The sequence below is a fragment of the Brassica oleracea genome, chromosome C6 (genome assembly GCF_000695525.1).
Source record: "Brassica oleracea var. oleracea cultivar TO1000 chromosome C6, BOL, whole genome shotgun sequence".
NCBI lineage: Eukaryota > Viridiplantae > Streptophyta > Magnoliopsida > Brassicales > Brassicaceae > Brassica > Brassica oleracea.
In genome coordinates, this window is record NC_027753.1 from 29,216,599 (window position 1) to 29,241,193 (window position 24,595).

Consider the following 24,595-nt stretch of genomic DNA (forward strand, 5'->3'; position numbering starts at 1 on the left):
TCTAACAATGACTTAGTTTTAACTTATGCTGTATATGAGACTTGCTATTAATTTTGAATAAAATTTTGCATTATTAACATATTCAAGATTAATAGCAAGTTGATAAATAAGTTGTTATCTGTTATTAAATAAGTTAACCATTCAACAACAAATCTCAAAAATCTAAATTCAATGATACATGTAGAAATATTATCAAACTGTTATAGTGTTGTTAGATATGTTAATAGGTTAAGGTACATTCTTATAACAACTTCTTACATCCTCGTCATATTCCCTCACAGCAACCACAACGTATTCTAGATATACACCATTGTTTTCCACAACCTCGGTTTTTGCTTTACAGTTGCTAGGTTTCGAAATTACTGTTTCACACATCAATATTACATTCTCCATCTTAACGTCTTTCATCCTCGTCAGACAAAACAATTGCGGATCTTCAATCGCCTCATATAATGCATCTAACTTGTACATATATAGAGGTGTATTGTTAGAGTTAAAAATAGCAGTTACTCAAAAAGTTATCCAAGTAATATTTTTGATAACGGATTTAGTGTATACAATTCTGAAACTATTTACCTTAACCTCGATTTCAATCTCTCTTGCATGACCAGAGATCATACTTAGTTTCGCAGATGAATTCTTTGGTGTGTCGTCATCTTCATCGGCATCCTCCGACTTGGCGAAAAAAATTCCAAGACGTTACCTGGATCAATTAGGTAACTTCATGCAGTTCAAGCCAGTCAGGTATGCGAATTCTCAAAGTGAAAATTTTACTAGTTTTCCGGCAAAAAAGAACCACACCTCATGTTTCTTCGCGACCTTTAGCTGCTTGGAAATGATGAATCGACCAAATCGTTCTGAGAAAGAGGGCTTTTCAGGTATCTCAATAAGTTTGCCAAAGGGGAGGATCTGATGGTATCTACTTGTTGTTCGTCTTGTTCTATTTGGTGTCTTCAGATAGAGAATCTAGGACTTGTTTGATGGACTGGAGATGTTTTTGAGAGGAAAGAGGTTGGGAGACTTTTTGGATTGGTTGGGATATGATGGAATAAAGAAAAAAACTGAAAATTTAGAATTTTAAAATAGTAAACAAGATAAGGGTTGTGATTTTGGTCTAACAAATCCTGTTACAAATCCTATCATATCTTTGGGATATATTTTGCCTATACACACCGAATATGAAGTATAGGGGTATCAGTGTCCTCTATAATTATCAACAGTGTCTGAAATGTGGGCTCTTGGCATTGTGCTGAATAATGGATAGATAGTTGGTAGACATCCTAATTTCCCTAATAAGAACACCTAATTGAGTCACAACACGTGTTGCACGACAATAGGGCGGTGGATCACATGGTTAAAAATCTCTTTTATCATTATTCATTTCACAGATTTCCACTTTTTTTTTTTATTCCCTCACCGTACCAACGGCGTACACACCGTCTTCATTAACTAATAACACCCAAACCCTAGACCCGGATATTTTAACCCGACCCGTTAAAGCCGGTTCTTACCCGGTCAAGCGAACTTAGCCTCGGAATCCTAAAACCCCCATACCCAATCTAACACGGATCTGCCTCCAGTTACAAATTTCCACGTGGCATCCATTCATTGGCTCTTTATCTGGAACCCAAAAAGAACTTTTTAGTATAAAGAGCCCTTCGTTGGTCCTATTATCAACACTCCCTCCTCACTGTCTTCTCCCTCTCTCCCTCTAATAACAGAACAAAGAAGAAAACAGAGCAAGAGAGAGAGAGAGAGTAAAATATGGCGCCAAGTCTCTCCCTGGTTCTGCTCATCGTGCTTCTCTCTTCACCAGCGATTTACGCAGGACATGATTACCGCGATGCGCTCCGCAAAAGCATAATGTTCTTCGAAGGTCAGCGTTCCGGCAAGCTTCCTCCCGATCAACGCCTCAGATGGCGCCGTGACTCAGCATTACGCGACGGTTCTTCCGCCGGCGTGGGTCTACATTTCAACATTTTCTCTTTTTAACTTTTTGTGACATTGTCAGCATTCTGTTTTTTTTTTTATTACTAATCTCAGGTGGATTTGTCGGGAGGTTACTACGACGCCGGAGATAACGTCAAGTTCGGTTTCCCTATGGCGTTCACGACGACAATGCTGTCATGGAGCATAATCGACTTCGGGAGAACCATGGGACCTGAGCTTAAAAACGCCGTGAAAGCCGTCAAATGGGGAACCGATTACCTCCTAAAGGCGACGGCGATTCCCGGCGTCGTTTTCGTTCAGGTGGGAGACGCTTACTCCGACCATAACTGCTGGGAAAGGCCAGAAGACATGGACACACTTCGCACTGTCTACAGAATAGACAGAGCTCATCCTGGATCGGACGTCGCCGGTGAAACCGCCGCCGCGTTGGCCGCGGCTTCGATCGTTTTCAGGAGACGTGATCCTGCTTACTCCAGACGGCTGCTTGACCGGGCCACAAGGGTACGTTACTATCACCAAACTATCGCTTTCTTTTGGTTATGACTTGAGCCGCGTGTGCTGTTTACTCTGTTATTACCATTAACTCTTGTCTGTGTGTTAGTTAAATGCTTTTTCATTGACTGTGGTAATTATTTTAAAAATATTCTGATTTTGTTACTAGTGTTGAGGGTATTTATTTAACTATTTTATGCTTATTTTTATAAAATGTTTAAATAGTCAAAAGTTTTCAATTAATCAATGATTCTTTGCTTGTGAGATAATAGATTCTCTCCACATGCTTCCTAATAATATTATTCTTTACAGTACTTTTTTTTTTTGCTTGCTCATTCTGTGATTCGTTTTTTATAAATAAATATTCTCAAATATAAATGTTTTGACTTTTTGAGTAATTTCCTTACGTATATGTACGGTTGAATGAATAATTTCTGACGTTAAAGAAAGATATAATAGTTGACAAAAAAGAAGATATATAAAAAAAAACTATGTTTTGGATTGAGAAAGTAAATTTGACAACACACTTAACGTGGCGCAGGTGTTCGCGTTTGCTAATAGGTATCGTGGTGCGTACAGTAACAGTCTCTACCACGCGGTGTGTCCTTTTTACTGTGACTTCAACGGTTACCAGGTGAGAAAAAAACAGTTAAACCGTCAGTCAAACTTGGTATTTTACTATTTTAGTGTCAGCCGTTGGATGGTCACTGTGATTTGACGTGTTCTTATCATCTGGACGATTGTGCAGGACGAGTTACTGTGGGGTGCGGCGTGGCTGCACAAAGCCTCGAGGAAACGAGCGTACAGAGAATTCATTGTGAAGAACGAGGTGATTCTCAGGGCTGGAGATACCATTAATGAGTTTGGTTGGGATAATAAGCATGCTGGGATTAATGTCTTAATCTCCAAGGTAAACCACAGCTAAATTATTCATTTGTTTTTTTTGTTTTTTTTGATCAACTGATTATTCATTAGTTGTAGATCAAGAAACCAAGATTTGTGTGAGAATAGTGTTTCTTGTTTGTTTGGTTGCAAGGGGACTGACTACTAATGTATAAGAATTAAATTTAACATAGGTAGAGAGATAGATGGTGTTGTCTGGTTATCACGTGTTGATGGCACGACTTTCGATCATATAATTGGAAGTGGGGTTCACATTACAATTATGGGTCCTACGATCCTATCTAGCTAGTTTGGTATTCCATATGTGTGTTCATTAAAAGCTTTTTATCTTAGAACAAAACCAGCATAGATGTGTGAACCAATATCAGCATGCTAGGGTCGTGCTAATATAGACAAGTAATATGGAATATTTAAACTATAGGATATAAGATGAAACATGGGATATAACCAATTAGAAATGGTCATGTGATATGGGAGCTAAATCTTAAGGGAAGACATACCTCATTGGACATTCCCCTTTTTCTGTCCAGTGTATATGCTCCTAGATTTGGCATCATATAATTTTAATAAGATAACGTTACCATATGGAAGCCAGTCCCTCACATGGCCCATGAACCATGACTAGTGAGTGGATAAAAATTGTGGATTTATATAAAATCTAGATATAATATTAGACACTTGATCATCCATTGTAGGTAGGTGAAATGTATACAGTATATGACTTTGTGGCCTTTTCCTGTTGAAAGGAGTTTGCATGTGGTGTATCACATGAGTATATCTCCTACTTGTGGTTTTGGATATAGGTTTTTTAAAACTAAGGTTTTCATTATATATGCATCTAGTTACACAACATTATTATTAGTAGTATCCAGGCTTCAGGCCTATAGGCTGCAAGTGGGGACAATAAAAAGAGAAAAGGGTAGAGAAGTCTTTGGTTACTGCCACAAAGCATGTGGCACAAAGACTGAGAAAAGTGTTATGTCCTTACCAGTTCCCATTCTGCTGCAAAAGGCTTAGTGGGTTTTTCGTTTTGTCATTTCTCAACAGTCTTTTTTTTGCTTAAGAAAAGGGATTTGTCAAGTCCCCTTTCATTATCTTAGTTTGACATGGCGCTCTCTGTTTTTTTTTTAAATTATCCACTGCCCATTCCATATCTCAAAACCTTATTTCATGCATGGGTTTAACATAAGTGTTTTTGTCATGTTTTGGTAACAGGAAGTGCTAATGGGAAAAGCAGAGTATTTTGAGTCTTTCAAGCAAAACGCCGATGGATTTATCTGTTCTATATTGCCTGGAGTATCTCACCCTCAAGTCCAATACTCTCGAGGTAAACAATCCATCATTTTTATTTTCATTTTTTTCTCATTATCAAGGCACACTTTTCCCATTTCACGTGATTTACTTTTGTCTTTTCATTCAAAAAATAAATAAATGTTTTAAAGTTATATTAATTAAATAGTAGTAAATCTATATTTTGTCTTACACAGGAGGTCTGCTTGTGAAAACTGGAGGGAGTAACATGCAACATGTAACATCACTATCTTTTCTCCTATTGGCTTACTCTAACTATCTGAGCCATGCCAAAAAGGTCGTGCCTTGTGGCGAATTAACTGCCTCCCCATCTCTCCTCCGCCAAGTCGCCAAGCGTCAGGTAAGAGACAAAACTCATGGTCCCAAACTTTCTCACATTTTGGACCAAAAACAAAACACATAGCCGTTTTGCTTTGGGACCAAACCTTAGATATAAGCCATTTTGGGAAATTTGTTTGATTTTTTTTGTTGTTGTTGTGACGCATGAACAGGTGGATTACATTTTGGGTGACAACCCGTTGGGAATGTCTTACATGGTTGGGTACGGTCGACGGTTTCCACGTAGGATTCACCACCGTGGCAGCTCGGTTCCTTCAGTCTCGGCCCATCCAGCACGTATAGGCTGCAAGGAAGGCTCTCGCTATTTCCTCAGCCCAAATCCTAACCCAAACCTTCTCGTTGGTGCTGTTGTTGGTGGGCCCAATGTCACTGATGCTTTTCCTGACTCGAGACCTTACTTCGTGCAGTCAGAGCCCACGACTTACATAAACGCACCACTCGTTGGACTTCTTGGTTACTTCTCCACCCATTCTTCTTGGCGATGAGGATGGTCTCTAGGAGTTACACTCCCACTCTCCTTAGTGGTGTGCTGGGAACTTTAGGCCACCCGAAACCCTTTAATTATTTTTATGTTATTTCCACTCTTTTATTCTCTACTTAACCAATTGTATTGTAAGCCCGTAATTAGTGAAGAAGATTAAAGAGTTGTAACGGTGTGAAAATAACTCACCTTTGCACTTTTTCGAGTAGTTACTTAATTAGCTTACATAATCTAAGATACTAGACAGGTGAAAACTGGCTAGAAAACTTGACTGGATCATCTAACCGATCACTACTACGAGATTACTAAATTTGTTATCTTCCTTATGTTTTCGTGTTTAAGATTTTGGGAAAATTTAATATTTTCATAATTATTTGATTATTTTCGTAAATCTCTGTGCATAAAATTTCATGTCTTTTAAGTTAAGGAAAATTAATTTTTTCTATGATAAATATGTATTAAGAAAAAAAAAATCGAGTTTTGAAGCTGTTATAAATAAGGGTTTAGAAGCGTAACAATATACAACCTCTAAACAAGCCTCAATATGTTTTTTTTTAAGTTCCTTGCTTTCTTGAGATTTGATTCGCATTTTTTCTCAACAGTTACATTACAAATTACCATTGTAACAACCTCAAAGAGATAAAAGAAAAACCAAAGAAGAAAGGTGGTTTTAGGTATGAGAAGCCGGAGAGTAATTCATTCCACATGATTCTCCTGTCAACAAATCAAGAAGCATCTTCTTGTATGGCATTGCATTCATGAGCCTGCAACAACAACAACTCTTTTAGATTATATTTTCTAATTAAATCAAGGAACCCTATAACGAATATATGAATCAAACCTCTCTCTGCGCTTCTCCAGGAACCGAGCCAACGATGCTTTACGAGCTTGAGGAACTGAATTTTTTTTTAGCAATTGTTGTGTTAAGAGATATAATTTGTTGAATAAACCTTGAATATAATTGTTTTTTTCATAGATATACCTGAAGGCATCATATAGCCAGGATCTACGTTGAACGATTAGATCATGCTCATTGCATTAGTCGCACCAACGGGTCTGTCTCCACACCTAGAGAAATTATCACAGTAAGTGGCAGAGCTTGATGATGCAGCAGCAGTAGCAGCGTTATGGAATTGTTTTCCATAGACTCTTTCAGTTTCTATAAGAGGTTTCTTCAATCTGCTCTCTCCAGTGTCTATTTTCAAACCATTCCCGGCACATAACATAATGGCTTGAGCCTAATCACAGGTCGGTACATCAGTACATGCTAAGTGTAATTGTGAACTGTATGAATCTATACCTTATCCGGAGATATGTCATTAAAGACGCAAACGGTTCCAGCATAGAAGATAGTCAGCTGAGGATTCGCGTTTTGAAACGCACCGCTATACTGGCTTCTGCGGTGAATGCTGGCCGCAGATTCTGGGCCCCACTGTCTAGCTGCTTTCGTGCTGGAACCTACATCATCCATGTTTATTGACGTCAAAGTACTCATCTTTGAAGATCCAATCCTCACTTTTATGCATAACTTGATGTAAATATTATTTTCTTTTTGGTCAAAGATGTAATATTATTATTATTATTGATTTTATAACAAAAAAAGTTTTGACGATGATAAACCTGCTTTATACGGCTATATTATTACTAAATTAATCTCCTAATTTTTAGTTTCTCTTAAACCCTCAAGCGTACAAGTAGCGAGACAAGAACACAAACCTCGTTCTCCGACACGATCATCCTCAACGTTATTCAAGTACTGCTTGTCGCTGAAGCCCAGAAAATCTCTTTCCATCTCAAACCAAATCGAAAAATACCAACACAAAACAAATTACTCCTCTATTTCTGCCCAAACAGATTTAAAAAAAAAAAAAAGGTAGTGACAGGTTTCCTCTTGGTAATGCTTCAGACACGCTTTGCTTTTCTGTTTTTAAAGGCATGTTTGATTAAACCATGTGGGGCTTTTTTTCACCGGGGAGAAACGGTTGGTACTACTGGCTAGACCGGTTTGTTCTCACGTGTTTTTTATGTTTCTCTTTTGGATGGTAGGGTCGGTGGATATGATTTTATTCAAAGTTTTAGTAGAGAATAATAAGAGGTTAGCTACTTAACTGGCTATTGAATCTTTTGTTTGTTAACTCGCGCACATGTGAAATGTGTGGTTCCTTTTCTTATTCAATGGTTTGATATTTAGCACATCCTTTCTCTTTCTAAAGAAACAGTAAGTTTCATTTGCTTCTCCAAGGCCTATAAGTATGTTATCGGCCCAACATACAAACATTGTGAGGTCAGGAGGTCTTGTTTCGAATTTTGACAAAGTCTTTTTTGCACACCAAAAATTACTATCTTACTGCTGTTATGGCTTTTAATCTAATCGTTTAAATTCTTTCTCACTCAAATAAACTTCGATGTCAAATTAGGAATTTAAGTGGATTCAAAGTTCAAACTAATAGTCTTTGAGTGAATTAAGAATTTGATTGAATTAGGAAAACATAGGAGTTCAAATTACAATCTTAATGATGTTATCGCTTATGAAACAATAATATTGATGCTACTTGTATTCTCTGTAAGGCGACACAAAAAAGTTGGTCTTTACATGTCCCTGGACTCGATGAAGGTCTGGAACGGGTTTTCTCAAGTGCTTCTTCAGAATAAGTACACCACTGAATAGACTGCTCGATACGCTTTTCAAGCTGACGGTCTATAGTACATAGAGAGAGATCAGTAATTCAAGAAGACATTGAGAGATACCACAAAGACGAGATCTGATTTGGTAAGTTTATTGACAAGATTGTCAAGAACATATTATGCTCTTTGCAGGAAGTAGGTTACATGGCTGGGAGCAAGGATGCAAATATTAACCAAGTAGTGTTAGTTTAGTGGTTGAAGAATTCGAGTATCGTATAAAGTCATTTGTTTTGGGTTTGATTTCTGTTGAGAATAAAGTTGTTGATAGTTGGTTAGTTTGGGCTTGAATTTCGGTTCATATAGTTTACATGGTAGTTACTTTGACATTAATTAGTTTAAATCCTAATCCATTTTAGAGTAAAAATAGAATAATGAAAAAAAGATAAATGTATTACTCCATCAATTTAAATGAAATAGGATTAAAGCATTTCTTACCTCAAACTTTATTTTGGAGTAAAAACTGGAGTGAAGTTGGAGATGTTAAAGCATACATTAGAAATATTGGGTTTCAGTAAATTAAATTTATCCATACAATGCCACAGTTAAAGTTAAATTCGGAACACTTCTATCAGTTGAACCAAAACCATGTACTTACCTGAATGGCGTTACTATACTTTAGTGATCAAGAAACAATCCATAGAGATTGAGATATGTTTGCCTTTAATTTGAATGAATTATCCCAAAATATACAAGTACGTACACAATGAATAAAAAACTATAGTTTTAACAAATAAAACCCATTGTAATCAAAGTTTTTAACAAATAAAACAGATTCACAAAGCATATAAGAGTTTGTTTATGGATGCTTCTTAGAAGCTGTTTGTTTCTCGAGTTGTTCGAAAAGAGAACCATCGTACGCAGCTCTCACTGTCTCTTTGTGCAACAGACCGTTCTTGTCTTTACACAAATAATGCAGCATCTTCCACTCCGTATATCCAGCAATCCTGCATTTTTTAACTCTAAATATTATTGATCGCGTTTCCGGTTATAATGGAAACTAAACCGGTTGGGATACTTACGCTCCTTTGCGATCATTAGGCTCTTTGTTTGCGTTGAGTAGTTGTTCGAGCTCCTCCCCCGTCAAAGCATCGGGATGTGTCTTTGAATGCTTCGCGAACATCTCCTCGAACTTTGATGCCACAAACCTCCAAAAAAATTATAGAAAAAAATACAGTAGTTTTAATTAAAATATACTAAAATCATCAGAATTTGCGTAATTTAACACTCCCTCCGTTCCTTAAAATTACATATTTTAGAGAAAAATTTTGTTTCAAAAAGATACATCTTTTATATTTTAATGCATATTTTATCAACTAATTGCAAACTTCAAAAAACTTAATTGCACTAGTTAAATTTTTATTGGCTTAAAATTATAGAAAAAAAATAAACACAAAAAACTATGCAAATTTAGTGTGTTTTATTAAGATGTGTGAAAAATCTAGAATATACTTTCTCTGTTCCTTAAAGTTACATATTCTAGAGAAAAAAATTATTTTTAAAAGATCTATTTTTTACATTTTCAATGCATATTTTATTAACTGATTGCAAATTTCAAAAAACTTAATTGCTCTAGTTGAATTTTTATTGGCTTAAAATTATGGAAAAAATATAAACACAAAAAAATATGTAAATTTAATATGTTATTAAAACGTGTGAAAAATCTAGAATATGTAACTTTATGGAACAAAAGGAGTATAACTTGGAACATGGGAGTATATACTACACGCAAGTTATCAGATACCTGCCATCCTTATCGTAAACGCCTGAATCGCTGCCATGTTTGGCAAGGTGAATATTCTTAACCTCTATGGGAAATGAGAAGGAGAAACCTTTACCCTGCAGATCAAAACACATATCACTGATTCCTTTTGTCATAAGCTATGAAATTAACACTACCAATATTTAAATTTTTAATTGTGTTAATAGTTCAGATTTCAAGTTACCGGACGAGTTTTGCTGCTTAGACCCATGTTGATGAACAGAGAAGCAAATGCCGACAAGAGATAGCCACATCCGATTGCTCTAAACCCTGTTCTTGTTTTTGGTCATTCGGCATGATCCGACCGTAACATCAGTCAAAGAATATAAAAAAAAATCTTTATTTTTACTACAGAATCCACAAGTCCACGCACTATAAAGAAAACAAAAGATCCCCAAGGCAAATATAATTTTAGAGATTATGAGATTCATCAAGACATCCTGGTCTAACTAAAGAGTTATTCTTTTTCAAACCGTACCTTGATATGTCTCCGAGGGATAAACGATGCCATCTTTGTTCCGGTCAAAGAAGGCCACATGTCTCTGCAAGAAGTTATCCTCTTCTGGCACAAATTTCACTCCTAGAAAAAGCCCAAAACGTTTCAAGATCGATTTTATCATGGTACATATTGAATAAGAATGATAGAAAAGTACCAGGTGATGCAGAGGAAGCCATGATCAGAGAGAGACAAGGAAAAAGGAAACGGCTGGAAAGAGAGAAGTCACAGAAAAAGTGAGAAGAAAATAGCGAAACACTCTTCTTTTATATTTACTTTTTTTTTGTATCTTTAGATTTAAGAAAAAGAGAACTGTTCGTCATGTTATTCTATTGATGATAATGTAATTAAAGATTCGATTCGATCTGTAATTTGTTCTTTTATGATTCTTTTAACGAAAACGAGAAATTGAGTGGGAAGCGTCAGGCATTTAATATTGGCTTCATTCATGCACCACGTTGCTTTCGCTGGTTTTTATTTGTCTTCCCTTTTTTCCTCTTCTACTTTAGTACTCCTTTCCCGAAAATAAGAATTTTTAGATTTTTTAGATTTTTTTTTTCCACAAAGATAGATTTTCTATATTGTTAAAGTACTTTTTATACTTTTGAGAAACATTAATTGAGAATATTTGAATTAATTAAATTTTATTGATGGAAAGTTATTGAAAAATGAATAATAAAATAAAAAATAAATTAAATTTTAAACATTTATTAAATTTTTAATAAGTGTGCATACTCTAGAAAATCTTACTTTTAGAAACAGAGAGAGTATTTCGCATTTAAATAATTTTTTTTGGTCAACTAACATTTAAATAATATATTTAGGTGTCTTATTTAACATTGAATTTGAAATTAATTATATCAGGTTTTATAACCCATTCGTATCTAATAATTGATTGTAAAATATTTATATCATTAAGTTTCAAAAATATGTATAAAAATTATAAATTATTTATTATTGTACTTAAAACATTTTTCTGAAAGATTTTGGAATCTAGTGTATAAATTTTTGTATTTACAATATTTTCATTTTAAAAAAAAAATCTAGCTATTATTATTTTTTGTATTTAAATATTTTACTAAATCATTTTTAAATTTATGGTCATTCAATTTAGAAAATCAAATACAAAAATTAAATCTTGTGTTATTCATGTTTGATAGATTCTTACAGTTCATTTAAAAAGAGTTTAAATTTAATTTCATTTGTAAACTATTGTAACAAATTTTATTATTATCTTCAAATTTTATAATTATTTTATGAATAATAAAATCCACGACAGACTTGTAGCCATCTTCACTTTTGCCCAAAACTATCGTCACATTGTTGAATTTAATGTATGTTGACGTTAATTAATACAATTTTGTTTTGGTAATTTCTTACTAGTTTTTTTTTTTTAACTTAGCTTTCAGTTATCGTTCTCTTTTGGCATCCCCTTAATACTTTTTTAATCCATCGCTTTTATAATTGTACATTTCATGTGTTTGTTAATTGCAAGGTTCCAGATTTTGTCCGTCTTGCATAGCCGACAGCATTTATAAATGATTGCCGCACAGTGTTTGAGTGTATACATTTCTTCGGCTTCATAAAAAAGATTTCTACACAAGTTGAAAGAAAAAGACTAAATTGTTTACTATATTATTGCAAAATTAAGGCCAATATATATTTTTTTTTTTGCTAAAGATGTGAGTATTATTACTAGAATGAAATTTGATTACAGATTAACTGAACCAAAATCTGCTAATTAAAGCCATTCTGTTCATAAGAACCGTAAAAAAAATTAAAAAAATCCTTAGGAAGCAAAGATTTAGGTCCAGAGCAAATCACTAGTAGTAAGCAATGAAGCTAGTTTGAAACTTGAACAAGAGACGACATATATTATCCCTAACAAACCGCTCCCTGATCACCTAAGGCGACCAAGAGAATAGCTTCAAAGAGCAGTCTGGACTAACACACAACCGAAGGTGGTTCCATACTGTTTCGACGGAGGTGATTGGCTACGGCTCCGAAACACCACATGAGGAGAATGCCTAGCAAACAGACTCGCAACTAACAGAGTGGAAAGACTTAGTGTAGTCAGTCCTGACATTCCAACCGTTGGAGGTGAAGATTAAAGTCAAGGCAAATGCAGACGGTAAAATAACCTTCAACCAGCCACGAACCTACAAGATACGGTGGAGACATTGAGGGAAAACACAAAAGCTTTTACCGGAGGCAGATAAAATATTTATTTATTTAAAATTAGAAAATTTATAAAAAGACAATTAAAAACAATAGTATTAGTTTAACATGATATTTATTTAAAAACGAAAAATGTAATACTTAAGTTAGAAGGTTTGTATTGGTCACACAAGAAACTAAGGTTTGTATTTAACCAAAAAAAGTGGTCTAATTAGCTTAGACTACAAGAAAACAAAAATCGTGATGTACATTGTTATCGGAAGAGATAATCAAACTGGTGATAATGCAACTATGGTGGAAATATATATTTATTAAATTGATGGATTAACAAATTGCTTTTATAAATGAAAATTAATAAGGGTAATATTATTAAAGGTATACCACATGTGTGTTTTCTAAGGGTAATATTATTTCTTTTTAGTCGCTTTCTATTTGAGTTATTGAAAAACATGGATGACTGACTAAGCTTCGCGTTTGTATGCGGACAATTAAAGATTACAGCTACGAAAACTTAACCCTATTTTATCAATGACTTGTGTTTCATATTTAGTTAAAAATATGACAAAATACACGTACAGGTAATCAAATCACAGTTTTAGCATTGGTATTGGTATTGGTATTGGTATTGGTATTGGTATTGGACGGTATCAACGTATTAATGAAAACGGAAACCTAACAAGAGATTGTTTTCTGATTTAATTGACTAATTTATGTTGGCGCATCGATAGATTAATAACTGTTAGTATCTGATATAGACTATATCGTAAAGCATATAGATTATAAAATGTAAGTTATATGATTAAAATAACATAATATATTGAGTTTTACTAGTTTAGATACACATGTAATTTCAAATAATTTTATTGTTACAATGTACTAATAGTTTAACGAAATCTGGAATACATTTTGTACTTATAAATGTAGATTAGATGTGTGGTCTGCCTGGGTATCAAAAATCCTGTCTTCCTATCTTTTTGATGATATCAGATGTTACCCACCCGTGATTGGCCAAAATCCGACGTAAAGATGCTACCATTTAATGTTATGGTGAATGGTTTTCCTGTCCACCAATTGAAATTACTGTTACTGTACAATTTAACTAGGTGTTTTCCTGAATCATGTGTAGTAATAAATTTTTTAAATCTAAATTATATTTAAAAATAAATTTTATTAAATATTATAGATTTTACTATTTTCTTACTAATATTTAATATAGATTTGATAAATATTAAATCAATTTGTATAAAACTAATAAAATGATATAACATTGTATAATTATCAAAAATTTATCCTAAATAATATTTATAAAATTTGTAGGTATATAAAAAACTAATGATCTTACGATTAGATATTTAAATTTTTTAAAAATTGTAGAAATTTTTAAAAGCTTTAGTAATACAAATTGTATAATTATACAAAAATAATAATATTTCGAAATTTAAAATGTTATATATGAATATATTTATTTTATAGATGATGTATGAGTTATTACCATATTTAAAAAAAGTTTACCAAAAAGAAATATCAATAATAAATGTAATATCAATTATTACCATATTTTAATAAGTTTGCCAAAAATATAAATCAACATTAAATGAAATTATCCATGTCATATTTTTTTGGAAGTCATGTCATCAATTTCAGTAGTCATGTCATATTCGTTTTGCGAAATTGATTGTAGAAAAAACATGTGGCAAAATCACTTCGCAAATATAGTCTAGGGGATGTTATGGACGTTACATATTCTATAAAAAGTGGATACAATTTGAGATTTGTTTTGAATAAAATGATTCTATATGGAATATTTGAAGGATTGGTAGACGTTAAGGAACGGTATCAACATTCACACGCATTGGAAGAGTGCAATAATTAAACAGGTCATTGAGTGCAACAGATTACTTTTGCTTTTATCTCTTTGTCTTGTCCAAAGCCAACGGCTGGTGATGACAACCCTAAAACTTTCTCTCCACATTCACACTTTGGTATAGATCATTGCTTCTACAAACTACCATAAACATTCCCTTTTATATTATACTCCAGAACCTTTTCCTTTTTACTCTTATCAAACTTGGCTTAAAAAGTTGCATTAGAAAGCGTCTACACTTGTAAGACTTTTAACAAGCATCTTTCATGAGTCTCATTTAGGGAAAAAAAAGACTACGGTCTAATGCCTGAAACCTTCCAAGCGTTGAGATAACTTTTGCGGTTCTGCAGTGACATCAATTATCTGAATCAGTAAATCCTCCATTGTGTTTTCTCTTCTCCAGATAAAGGAAGTGACTCGGTTCAGCCTGATGGTTTTGATTTGACCCTGCTTGTTAAACTATGTATGTAGTTGAATATTGAGCAAAAATATGATCTCATAATCATCACATGTTAATTGGAACTCATCAATGGGTCCACGCTTCATAGTCACCCACAAGGACCACAACGGAATCAGCATAAAGTAGAAACATTTGAGAGTTTATGTTATATGTCAAAGAAAATGATTCATTTTGAAAGTATATTATAAAATTAAAACGTCAGAGCAAATTAAGTTTTACAATACATAAAAACGAAAAGGGTACAAAACTGGAAAAGCCTTCAACACTTTCAACTGTAACACTGTCAAGAAGAAAGCTTTCCTCTTCTCGTGTCCCTCAGCACCACAACAAAACAAAAACAAACTACACTTTCTTCTGCAAAAAGCTTCAAGTTTTTTGGGATCTAAGCTCAGCTTGCGGTTTTCAGGGTTCGTATCACGTCTCCATCTTCTTGCTCCATCTGAAAGAGATAAGAGAGGCACATAAGAACATATAGACAACACAAAGTAACTCCACAATTCAACACAAAGTGTGAAATCTCACCTCAACAACTACTCTCTTCTTCTTCTTCTTCTTTGATTTTCCAAGATCATCAGACTTTCTTGAATCTCTCTTTCCTTTTTTATGAATCACAACTTGCTCCTCACCATCATCGTCGTCTTCCTCCTCATCAGCTGAATCTATATTCAAAAAAATTGTGGCTTTGTAAATAATCCACCACGAGAAAGACCTTACCTGACTAAAAAACTCACAAGAGATACGAATTTTGTATAATGAGTTTTACCATGTTCATCATCGTTGAAGTTAGACATCTTAGAGGGAAAGCCAGAGAAATCTTCCATATCTTCCTCTTCTTCAAGCTCTTCGTATCCTTCAACATATTCAATCTCTGGCTCCTGATAGTTCATTCAACAATAAACATTTTGAACAAAGGGAGTGCCGTTCTATGTCAACAAAACAGAGAAAATAAAACAATATCAATTATTTAAGTGCACGCTTATATAAAAGTACCTCCTCTTCTTCCTCTTCCTCGACACCTTCTGCCAATTTCTTTTCTTCATCAAGAACCTTGTTCCACTCAAGTTCCGGGTAATTGTATATGTCACCATAAATACCCTTCTTCAAACGCTCTAGCAACTCGGTCTCAATAGCCTGATCAGTAGAGAGAAACCAGCTTATGGAAAAACAAAACAGAAACAAAAGCAGACAGGCAATAGATAAAAAGCGAAAATAGATGAGTGACCTTATCCAAGACCGCTGCTTTAACAGCCTTCTCCTCTCTTCTTGATTCTCTCTTGATATCCCTCCTTGGTGTAGTCATTATCTTCTCCCTATGAACAAAAACAACACCACCAAACAATCAAACCCAACAGAACTAGGAAGCTGCATATTACAAAACCAAGGACCAACCTTGTCTTGAGAGCCAGTTTCCTCATACGAATACGCATCTGAGTCATTTTGGTCAGTCTTTGCTTGATCTTGTGCTGTAACAACTTAGGCCAATACAACTACAACCAAAATAAAAACAGAATAAAAACATCTACTCTTGTTTCATCAAGATATAATAATCAATCTAAGCTCTAATTACCAAGTGCTTGTCAATGGTTTCAAGAGCCTTCTCGTAGTTCCTAGGCAACTTCACCCTCTCCCACAAGTTCTTAGGCATATGGGCTCTCTCTATTGTCTTCATATACAAATAAAACACACCTAGACAAAAAAAAAAATCGAAACTAAAGAGATCAATTCAAATCAGACAAAACACGAAGTTAAACAAGGAAATGTCAAGTAGTAGTACCATCGTGGTCTCTAATGGTAGCGTAACGGCTGTTAGCAAGAGGACAAGAGCTTCGGTTGCAAATACCCGTAACGTTGTAAGGGTTTCTACAGAAGATTCCGGTTTCGATTCTACGAAGGTGGAGCAAGGTATCTCAATCAGTAAGAGAGTTCACAGAGGAAGAAGAAGTGAAGAGCTTACTTGGCCATGTAACTGCAGTGCTTGTGTCTGATGACTTGCCATATGACCTCGTCGTGCTGCATCTTTCACGGTGGAGTTTTCAAATCCGGCGACGCAGGGAAGGGATACTCGGACAAGAGATGGGTTTTGCGAACTAGGGTTTCAAAATGAGGAGTTATATTTTATTTTATGTTTTGTAAGGAGTGTGTTTTCGCGAAGATTGGAAAATTGGAGGGTTATAATGCAACTTCTAATAATTGTTGATAAAAAATATCATTTGGGCCCTCGTTTGTTAAGCCCAAGCCCTTTTCTTTTGGGTATTTATAGAAACATAGCATCCCATCAAGAGGGTTGTATGTAAAGAATATGGAACGTGTGTAGAACATTGATCGTATGGAGATCACAAAACAGTGAACACAAGATGCATCTTAGAATGAAGATAAGCTGAGGATAAACACAGAGATTTGATTTATAGAAAACAAAGCATCCCATCAAGAGAGAGGGTTGTATGTAAAAAATATGGAAGCAACAAACAGCTTTCCAAATGTCTAGGCATTCCTCATTATTTTCTTCATCCCGCTAACCTCTTTGCTCCAAGTCTCCAGCTTCTGTTTTTCTGTCATCTCATACTCAGTGTTCATCTCCAAATATAAGGGCTCGATCAACTTCTCCTGACACACTCTTTCTGTGTTCTTCTTTTGGCCTGTTGATGACAGAGATTCGAAGAACAACTCAACGCATTTATCCCTTTTCACACAAAGCTTCTCTGTCCTTGGTTCTCTTCGAAGCTTCACTCTCTTGCCGCTTAGGAGGATCTTGTGTTGTCCCTGTTGCTTTAGCTTACACTAGTTCTGCCCAGAAGATCTCTTATTGCTATTTCCGTGTACTGCCTCAGGATCATTGTGCTCAGCATCACCTGGAGGTGAAGCAGATTCCATAATTTGGTTTTCAAGAATGTGTAATAAGAACACAAAACCGCATAAGCTCTTGGAACTCGCCTTCTTCCCTGTCATTCTGGGTGGAGACATCATCTCTAAACAACCTAGTCCATTGCTCATCACTTTCTGTCTGAATTTAGCTCTCTTCCCGCTTGTGAGAAACTGTTTCCTCATGAGATTCACCAGGTTGACCACATATTTTTCAGAAAAAAATCACTTTATTTCTAGCAGTATGCTTTTTCTTGTATTTATCTCCAGCTTTATGCTTCTCCCACTCCATCAGTAGCTTCTTCAATTCTATTGAACCAAGCGAGAACTTAATTCCATACTCCACTGTAGATTTTGCTCTCTTTCCTAATTACTTATGAAGCAACTTGAGTATCTTATCCCTGACCAAACTGACTATCGTATCCTCACCTATCAACGTTGTTAGTTCAAGTTTTTGCAGCAAAGCCTCGTCATATCTTTGACTGCCATCTTCATTGCCGTCTAGCAGCTCATCAACCAAAACACAGAAGCACTTCACTAGTTTATATCCTTTCATTCTCTAGCTGCTTTGAATTGTGAAGTCTCTCTTTGTATGTAGCAGAGAGTAGAGAGAATTACTTTTCCCCTGTGATACTTTCGTATAGTCCTTCTTTGCTTTACTCCCTTTCATGAGCTCTCCTCGAAACCTAGTTCCCTTCCACAAACAGTACTGCTTTTTGACCCGTTCTTTCTTCCATCCCAACAAGACAGTCGCCCATATTATTGTCGCAAGCAAGAGGAGCTTACCACAACCCAGAGGTTGATGTGTCGTCTTTGTCTTCTCCCTCATGGTTTCTATCAACATAGCTAGACCCTGTAGCTTAAGCCTTTTTCTCAGCTTGTTTTGCTCCTGTTTGAGCATTTGCTTCGACCATTCTTCTAACTTCTTCAGAATCCTCCCAAGTCTCCTTATCAAATGAGCAAATTCCAGCTCATGCTTAAACTCCAGCTCAGGACTATTAGGCTTGGTTGTCTTCCTCTTGTCAACAAAAAGCAACTTCACACAAGATCTTACAATATCATATAATTGATGCCTCTTGTCAGATCTCAAGTAAGATATCTTATCACCATCAATCTTCCTAGACAGTGTCTGCTCAAGATTAGGGTTCCCACTAAAAGACTTATGGTTACCTAAAAGCACATCTCTACTCTTCTTGTTTCTGTTATGGCGCTTGTATTTGAACTTAAGTTTTTTCCCTGTGACAAGCTGTCTCTTAACTCCGTTATCACCCCTCACCAGTCCTGCTTTCATCAACCCATGAGTGTCCTCAATGCTCTTCTCATCAATCTCCACTCTCATTTTTCCTGTCTTCTTCTTCTTGAATCCTATAAGCCATTTCCGGTTGAGCATTTGATGAACGTAAATCAATTGACAATTTCCAGATTTCATTCTCTTCATATTTACACTTTTCTCTGAGTCACAGACCCCAAGTATCCTCTTCTTAATCTTCATTTTAACTTTCTTTCCTCTCAGAAACATTTTATCGAGCATGTGGCATGCATACGAGTTCATCACAGCCTCCATTTGTTCTCCTCTCTCACGTTGATGCTTATCACATCTGTTTGAATCAACAAAAGTAAATCAAGGTTCCTCACAGTCAACAGAATTATAACCATTCCCTTCAAGTTCCAAACCCTTCCCTAAACCATTTTCAATCCCCACAAGAGGTATCTTCCACCTCTTCTTCTTCTTCTTCTTCCTCGCTTTATCTCTTTTCTTAACCTATGGAACTTTCTTGAACAGATCTATCATGGTCGCTGGTGATTCTTCTTCTTCTGCAACATTCTCACATGTCACTACGTGAATCGCCTCCTCCAACAAGAACACATAATTCTCGTTCTTATCCTCCAGCTTTGTCACTGGCGGGTTCAACCTCACATAGCCCGTCATGCCTCGTGTCTCTTCCAACTCGTCCATCGAGATACCAGTCTCCCCAGCAACTTCGATCAATGGCTTCTCAAACCACTCCAGGTTTGAAGATCTGCTCATCCGCTCTTGGACAACCATGGCCGGCTCTCAGAACGTCTCTGTGTTCCTTTCCGGCTGTTGCTCCACAACCAACGGTGTCAGCTTCCTCATACACTGTTGTGATTGATCCATAACTTGATCCATTGCATAAGATCCAGAAGTTATCGGCCCTGCCTCTCGCCTATCCTTTTTCCCGGTCTGATCTTCCTTCCTCAGATCGAGTTTCTCAAACCCCATGGCCATCATCCTCATCATCTCGTTCATCATCTCGATCATGTGATCTCCCATGGATTCGATCTTCTCTTCAATCATTGTGATTCTTTTGGCTCTGTCAACCCAGTCTTCATCGCCAACACCCTTTTGTTCCCCGATCGCTGCTTGCTCTGATACCAAGTTTGTTACGAGTAGATGTGAAAACAAAGATCTAAAGATGAAATACTGATTGTACTGAGAGAAATAGTGATTTTACAAGAGAAACCGATTAAGATCTCTCTACATCTCTCTACATCTCTCTCCCTGATTATTCACTCAAACTCTAGATCACCTTTCTCTCTAGCAAACTACAGCTTAAATAGAAAGAGTAAGCAGCAAGTTGAAGAGAAGCCAGCTCAGCATCTTCCCATGTGACACGTTATGTTCTCACGTGCGTTGCTCACGTGAATGCCCCCTCTTCCCCTCATACGTATCATCTCCATTGCCTACCTACTACAACTTATATATCATAGAAGAGTTTCTGCACAAAGACGCAATGAACAAGCAACTCTGACGACACACAAAAACTATGCTCAAAGTCATCTCTTTTTTATCAAACCCCAAACCGGGAAATACGAAACAATCTTCCTTCTACTCTCTGCCATGCATCTCCCTCTCTTTCCCCTGTTTTGGCTACCAGTTGCATTTCACTCAGCAGCAGCAGCCTGTTCCACGCATTTAGTTTAGCTTCCCCATTGTTTTTTAAACAATATAACTTGCTAATTAAGTATGAGATATGGATCTTTAGTCTGGAGATTTCTTCCACATCTTCCAAATCAAGTCCTTCTACTGAGTGTGAGTAATCCCTGGCTTCTCCTCCTTCAGCCTTGGTATTTCCGCTTCTTCAAACGCCTATACGGTATAGGCTATAACACTTCTTGATGCTCATCATGAGTATATGGACATGAATGAGGAGGATGCTGAATTTGATGAAGTCTTGATGGAACCAGAAGCAGAAAATCAAGCAACTGCAGCGACACAAGCAACTAAACCTCAACGTAAGCGTCAAAAAACCTCAACTATTTGGAATGATTTTGTATTAGTGGGGATAGAAGAGGGTGGAAAAGAAAGGGCTAAGTGCATTCACTGTGATTCAAAATTAGTGTATAATAGTAAGACTCATGGTACAAATCAGTTGAAGCGACACTTAGAGGGTTGTTCTAAGATGCCTAAGAAGGTAGATAAGCGTGTGTATGATCATAAGGTAGATCGTGAGATGGTTACTGGAGCTATCATCTACCATGATCTACCATTTCGATATGTGGAATACAAGAAGGTTAGAGCAAGAGATAGGTATTTAAATCCTGATTGTCAACACATATGTAGACAGACTGTTGCCCTTGATGTTTACAGGAGATATGAAATAGAGAAAGAGAAGTTGAAGGGGCTGTTTGTGAAGCATCGTGGCAGGGTTTGTCTCACCGCTGATTTATGGGTAGCTCGGCCTAAGAATATGGGATTATATCTGCTTAAATGTCAATTACATTGATGATGGTTGGAGATTGAACAGTAAGATCTTAGAGTCTTTGAAGGAATGGGGTTTAGAGAAGAAGATTTTCTCGATTACTCTAGACAATGCCACAAACAACAATAGTATGTTGAGAATTCTCAAGGGCAAGCTTCTGATGACAAGTGGAATCGATGGAGGTCTGTTGTGTGATGGCAAGCACCTACATGTGAGATGTTGTGCTCACATTTTGAGCCTCATAGTTAAAAATGGCTTGGAGTTAGCAAATAGTCTTCCGCATAACATTCGAGAGAGTGTCAGATATGTGAAAGCATCGCCACAAAGGAAAGAAGCATTTGCAGCATGTGTAGAGAAAGTAGGAATTAGAGGTGGAGTTGGATTGTTACTTGATGTTCCTACTCGCTGGAACTCTACATACGAGATGCTGGTCAGAGCTCTCAAGTTTAAGGACGCATTTGCTAGCATGGAGTTGTATGATCCGAACTATAAGACGTTGCCTTCAGTGGATGAGTGGAACCGTGGAACAAAGATCTGTGCATTGTTGAAGTCGTTCAGTGTTATGGCAACCGACTTTTCAGGTTCAAAGTATCCCACTTCTAATATCTACTTCACACAAGTATGGAGTATACAATTGTTATTGGAGAAATATTCTATTTGTGATGATCTTGGGGCGAGAGAAATGGCCAGAGACATGCAAGTTAAGGTTGATAAATACTTGAAAGATTATTGTGTAATATTGGCTATGGGAGCAGCTCTAGATCCAAGAATAAAGATTGGTATGCTGGAAGCTGCTTATAAAGAAGTGGATCCGACTACTGCAAGCTTAAAGACTGAAAAACTCAAGAAAAGTTTGAGTGATCTCTATAAAAACTATCAGAAATTGTCTCAAACAAGTTCTTCAGGTGGTTCACTTACGCCAACTCCACATGAGATTGTCACAGAATCTCCACTTGAAGATGATTACTATAATGTAAGTAACTTAATATAATTTTAGGTAATCACAGTCATTCATTATCTTGAAATTGACAATTTTGGTATAAATGCTCATAATGTAGGATTTTTTTGAGTTGGAAAAGAGCATTGGAGGTGGAGCTAGTGATCCAAAGACACATTTGGACATCTACTTGGAAGAGCCAAGGCTAAATATGAGGGCTAACTTAAATTTGGATGTCTTGAGTTGTTGAAAAGAGAATCAATATCGATTTGGGGATTTAGCATCTATGGCCAGAGACATCCTCAGCATTCCGATCACCATAGTAGCTTCTGAGTCTGCCTTTAGCATTGGATCCCGGGTTTTAACTCCTTACCGAAACCGCCTCTTACCTAAAAATGTCCAAGCTCTTCTTTGCACTAGGAATTGGCTGCGTGGTTTTGCTGAATTCCAAGGTAAAAAGCTTAAAAATACCATTTATGATTATTTTTTTGTAACTGATTCATATTATATTTTGTAGGTACAATTGAAGACCTCTTTGATGAAAATGAAGATGTTCAAAAAGAAAACAAGTAGTTCAGGAATGGAGTCTTCGTCATCAAAAGATTGAAGTGTTTGATGTTGCAATGGTATATAGTGTTTTGGTTTTGATTATGTCTTATATCACTTTATAATATGTTTGATAAAAATATATAATGATAGGTTATGATTTCATTATGGACAGGTCTTGATATTGTGTACGGTGTAGAAGATTAAAGCTGCTCTTCATTGTGATAGCACCTAATTTGAGATGGGACAGTGTGTGTGGATTGAGTCAAGAAAGATTGAGTTGCAAACTTTGAATTTTTAGTTGAAATGTGATTTGTAAACTTTGAATTTTTAGCTAAAACAAAACAATGTAATGTTCAGTGTTATGACTTATGATTATAGAGTTGTATTTATTTGACAGGTTTGACTGAAGTTTACTCATGAAGAAACATGTCATTAACTCATGATACAAACAGGTCACGTTCAATTTTTTTTTAAAGTAAACGGGCTCTACCCGGACTTGAAACGGGCTTAATGCTAAACGAGCTTTACATAAACGGTCTCTAAACGGGTTTGGTTTAATCGGGCTCTAAACGGACAACTATTAAACGGACGCGAAGTAAATGGAACGGGCCGGACATGCCCGTTTTAACATGGCTACCTATACCCCACAAGTGACAAGTGTTACAAACAACTTAGTCAGTTAAATACCGGAACTTACAAAACATGTTAAATCAATCAATACATCTATCTATCTATCATTCCAACAACAGAGACTCTCCTAATCACACATACTAAGAAGAAGCCACATTAAACTAACCCCACAATCAATCAATCAACCTTGCTTTTCAACAACATGACTCTCCTAATTACACAGTGATCCAATTAACATCAAACATAGCAAGAAGAAGCCATATTTGAGCTACTAGATTAACCTTGAACGAAGCCTTGAGCCTTTTCTCTGGGTGGCGATCAACGGGAAGGTTATCAGCGACGGTCATCTTCGCGAGCGCTTCGTCAACCGTACGTGCCTCGATGAGTGAATCATCGCGATTCATATTAGACACTAACACCATCTTCTCGACTCCTCTTCAGCCGCCACGCGTGTATGCTTCTTCTTGGCCTCTTCCGATTTCTTCGCCAGCGCCGCCCGCTCCTCCTCGCGCCTCCTTATGAGCTCCGCTTCCATCACCTTCGGGACCAGCGCGGAGACGCGGCTGACCTTCGTATCCGGTTTTTAAGAGCCTTCTCCAGCTCTTTCTCTTCTTGTTCCGCTAGACGCTTAGCCTCCGCTTTCTTGGCGGCTGTCTCTGCCTTCTTCCTCACGTTTCTTACCTGTTTTGGATTTGGGACCTTCGGCTTCGCGCCAGTATTGTTCCTCTTTGATGTGCCCTGGTTCGTGGATCAGTCCATTGGAGCCAACCAGCATGGAGATCAAGACGTTCTGAATAATTTGACCGAGGTTCGTTCATCCGACCGTACCGATCAGACTGACCGAGCCGTCCCGCGTGCGTCCCGATTGGAGCTTCAGCTAGAACCACGTCCAGACGACCTAACCGACCGAACCACAGCCCGTCTTCCCCGACCAACTCGACATTCTAAAACCCACGGTCGAGCCAGACTTAGCTTGG

At 36.5% G+C, this 24,595-nt stretch overlaps 3 protein-coding genes and 2 pseudogenes across 3 annotated transcripts; 1 reads left to right on the top strand and 4 right to left on the bottom strand.

Moving 5' to 3' along the window:
• The first annotated feature begins 1,691 nt into the window (after nt 1–1,691).
• On the top strand, nt 1,692–5,688 carry LOC106296254 (endoglucanase 8). The gene is made up of 7 exons (XM_013732343.1): nt 1,692–1,959; nt 2,044–2,451; nt 2,984–3,076; nt 3,191–3,352; nt 4,561–4,672; nt 4,833–4,996; nt 5,148–5,688. Exons 1-7 carry the CDS (start codon nt 1,765–1,767, stop codon nt 5,478–5,480), a joined length of 1,467 nt encoding a protein of 488 aa, XP_013587797.1. The 5' UTR covers nt 1,692–1,764; the 3' UTR covers nt 5,481–5,688.
• A 344-nt stretch (nt 5,689–6,032) lies between these two features.
• LOC106296255 lies at nt 6,033–7,391 on the bottom strand (annotated as a pseudogene).
• A 1,476-nt stretch (nt 7,392–8,867) lies between these two features.
• On the bottom strand, nt 8,868–10,771 carry LOC106298952 (probable peroxygenase 4). The gene is made up of 6 exons (XM_013735081.1): nt 10,574–10,771; nt 10,399–10,500; nt 10,105–10,190; nt 9,903–9,997; nt 9,181–9,306; nt 8,868–9,105 (listed from the first exon to the last, which is right to left on the bottom strand). Exons 1-6 carry the CDS (start codon nt 10,593–10,595, stop codon nt 8,958–8,960), a joined length of 579 nt encoding a protein of 192 aa, XP_013590535.1. The 5' UTR covers nt 10,596–10,771; the 3' UTR covers nt 8,868–8,957.
• Nucleotides 10,772–15,083: 4,312 nt separating this feature from the next.
• Nucleotides 15,084–17,041, bottom strand: LOC106298418 (protein mak16-like). Its single transcript, XM_013734537.1, has 9 exons — nt 16,873–17,041; nt 16,693–16,802; nt 16,486–16,604; nt 16,308–16,405; nt 16,141–16,228; nt 15,909–16,049; nt 15,682–15,793; nt 15,441–15,577; nt 15,084–15,357 (listed from the first exon to the last, which is right to left on the bottom strand). Exons 1-9 carry the CDS (start codon nt 16,932–16,934, stop codon nt 15,307–15,309), a joined length of 918 nt encoding a protein of 305 aa, XP_013589991.1. The 5' UTR covers nt 16,935–17,041; the 3' UTR covers nt 15,084–15,306.
• A 3,740-nt stretch (nt 17,042–20,781) lies between these two features.
• LOC106297950 overlaps nt 20,782–24,595 on the bottom strand; it is a 6,225-nt pseudogene continuing 2,411 nt past the window's right edge.

What these genes read in the sequence shown, in the direction of transcription:
- LOC106296254 (XM_013732343.1), top strand. Translation starts at nt 1,765, where the DNA reads ATGGCGCCAAGTCTCTCCCTGGTTCTGCTCATCGTGCTTCTCTCTTCA. An exon ending in GTGACTTCAACGGTTACCAG is followed by an intron (nt 3,077 to 3,190) that starts GTGAGAAAAAAA and finishes ACGATTGTGCAG; the next exon opens with GACGAGTTACTGTGGGGTGC. An exon ending in GCCAAGTCGCCAAGCGTCAG is followed by an intron (nt 4,997 to 5,147) that starts GTAAGAGACAAA and finishes ACGCATGAACAG; the next exon opens with GTGGATTACATTTTGGGTGA.
- LOC106298952 (XM_013735081.1), bottom strand. Translation starts at nt 10,595, where the DNA reads ATGGCTTCCTCTGCATCACCTG. An exon ending in TAAGCAGCAAAACTCGTCCG is followed by an intron (nt 9,998 to 10,104) that starts GTAACTTGAAAT and finishes TTTGATCTGCAG; the next exon opens with GGTAAAGGTTTCTCCTTCTC. An exon ending in GTTTACGATAAGGATGGCAG is followed by an intron (nt 9,307 to 9,902) that starts GTATCTGATAAC and finishes ATTTTTTTGGAG; the next exon opens with GTTTGTGGCATCAAAGTTCG.
- LOC106298418 (XM_013734537.1), bottom strand. Translation starts at nt 16,934, where the DNA reads ATGCAGCACGACGAGGTCATATGGCAAGTCATCAGACACAAGCACTGC. An exon ending in AAACTGGCTCTCAAGACAAG is followed by an intron (nt 16,229 to 16,307) that starts GTTGGTCCTTGG and finishes TTTTGTTCATAG; the next exon opens with GGAGAAGATAATGACTACAC. An exon ending in AAGCAGCGGTCTTGGATAAG is followed by an intron (nt 16,050 to 16,140) that starts GTCACTCATCTA and finishes TCTACTGATCAG; the next exon opens with GCTATTGAGACCGAGTTGCT.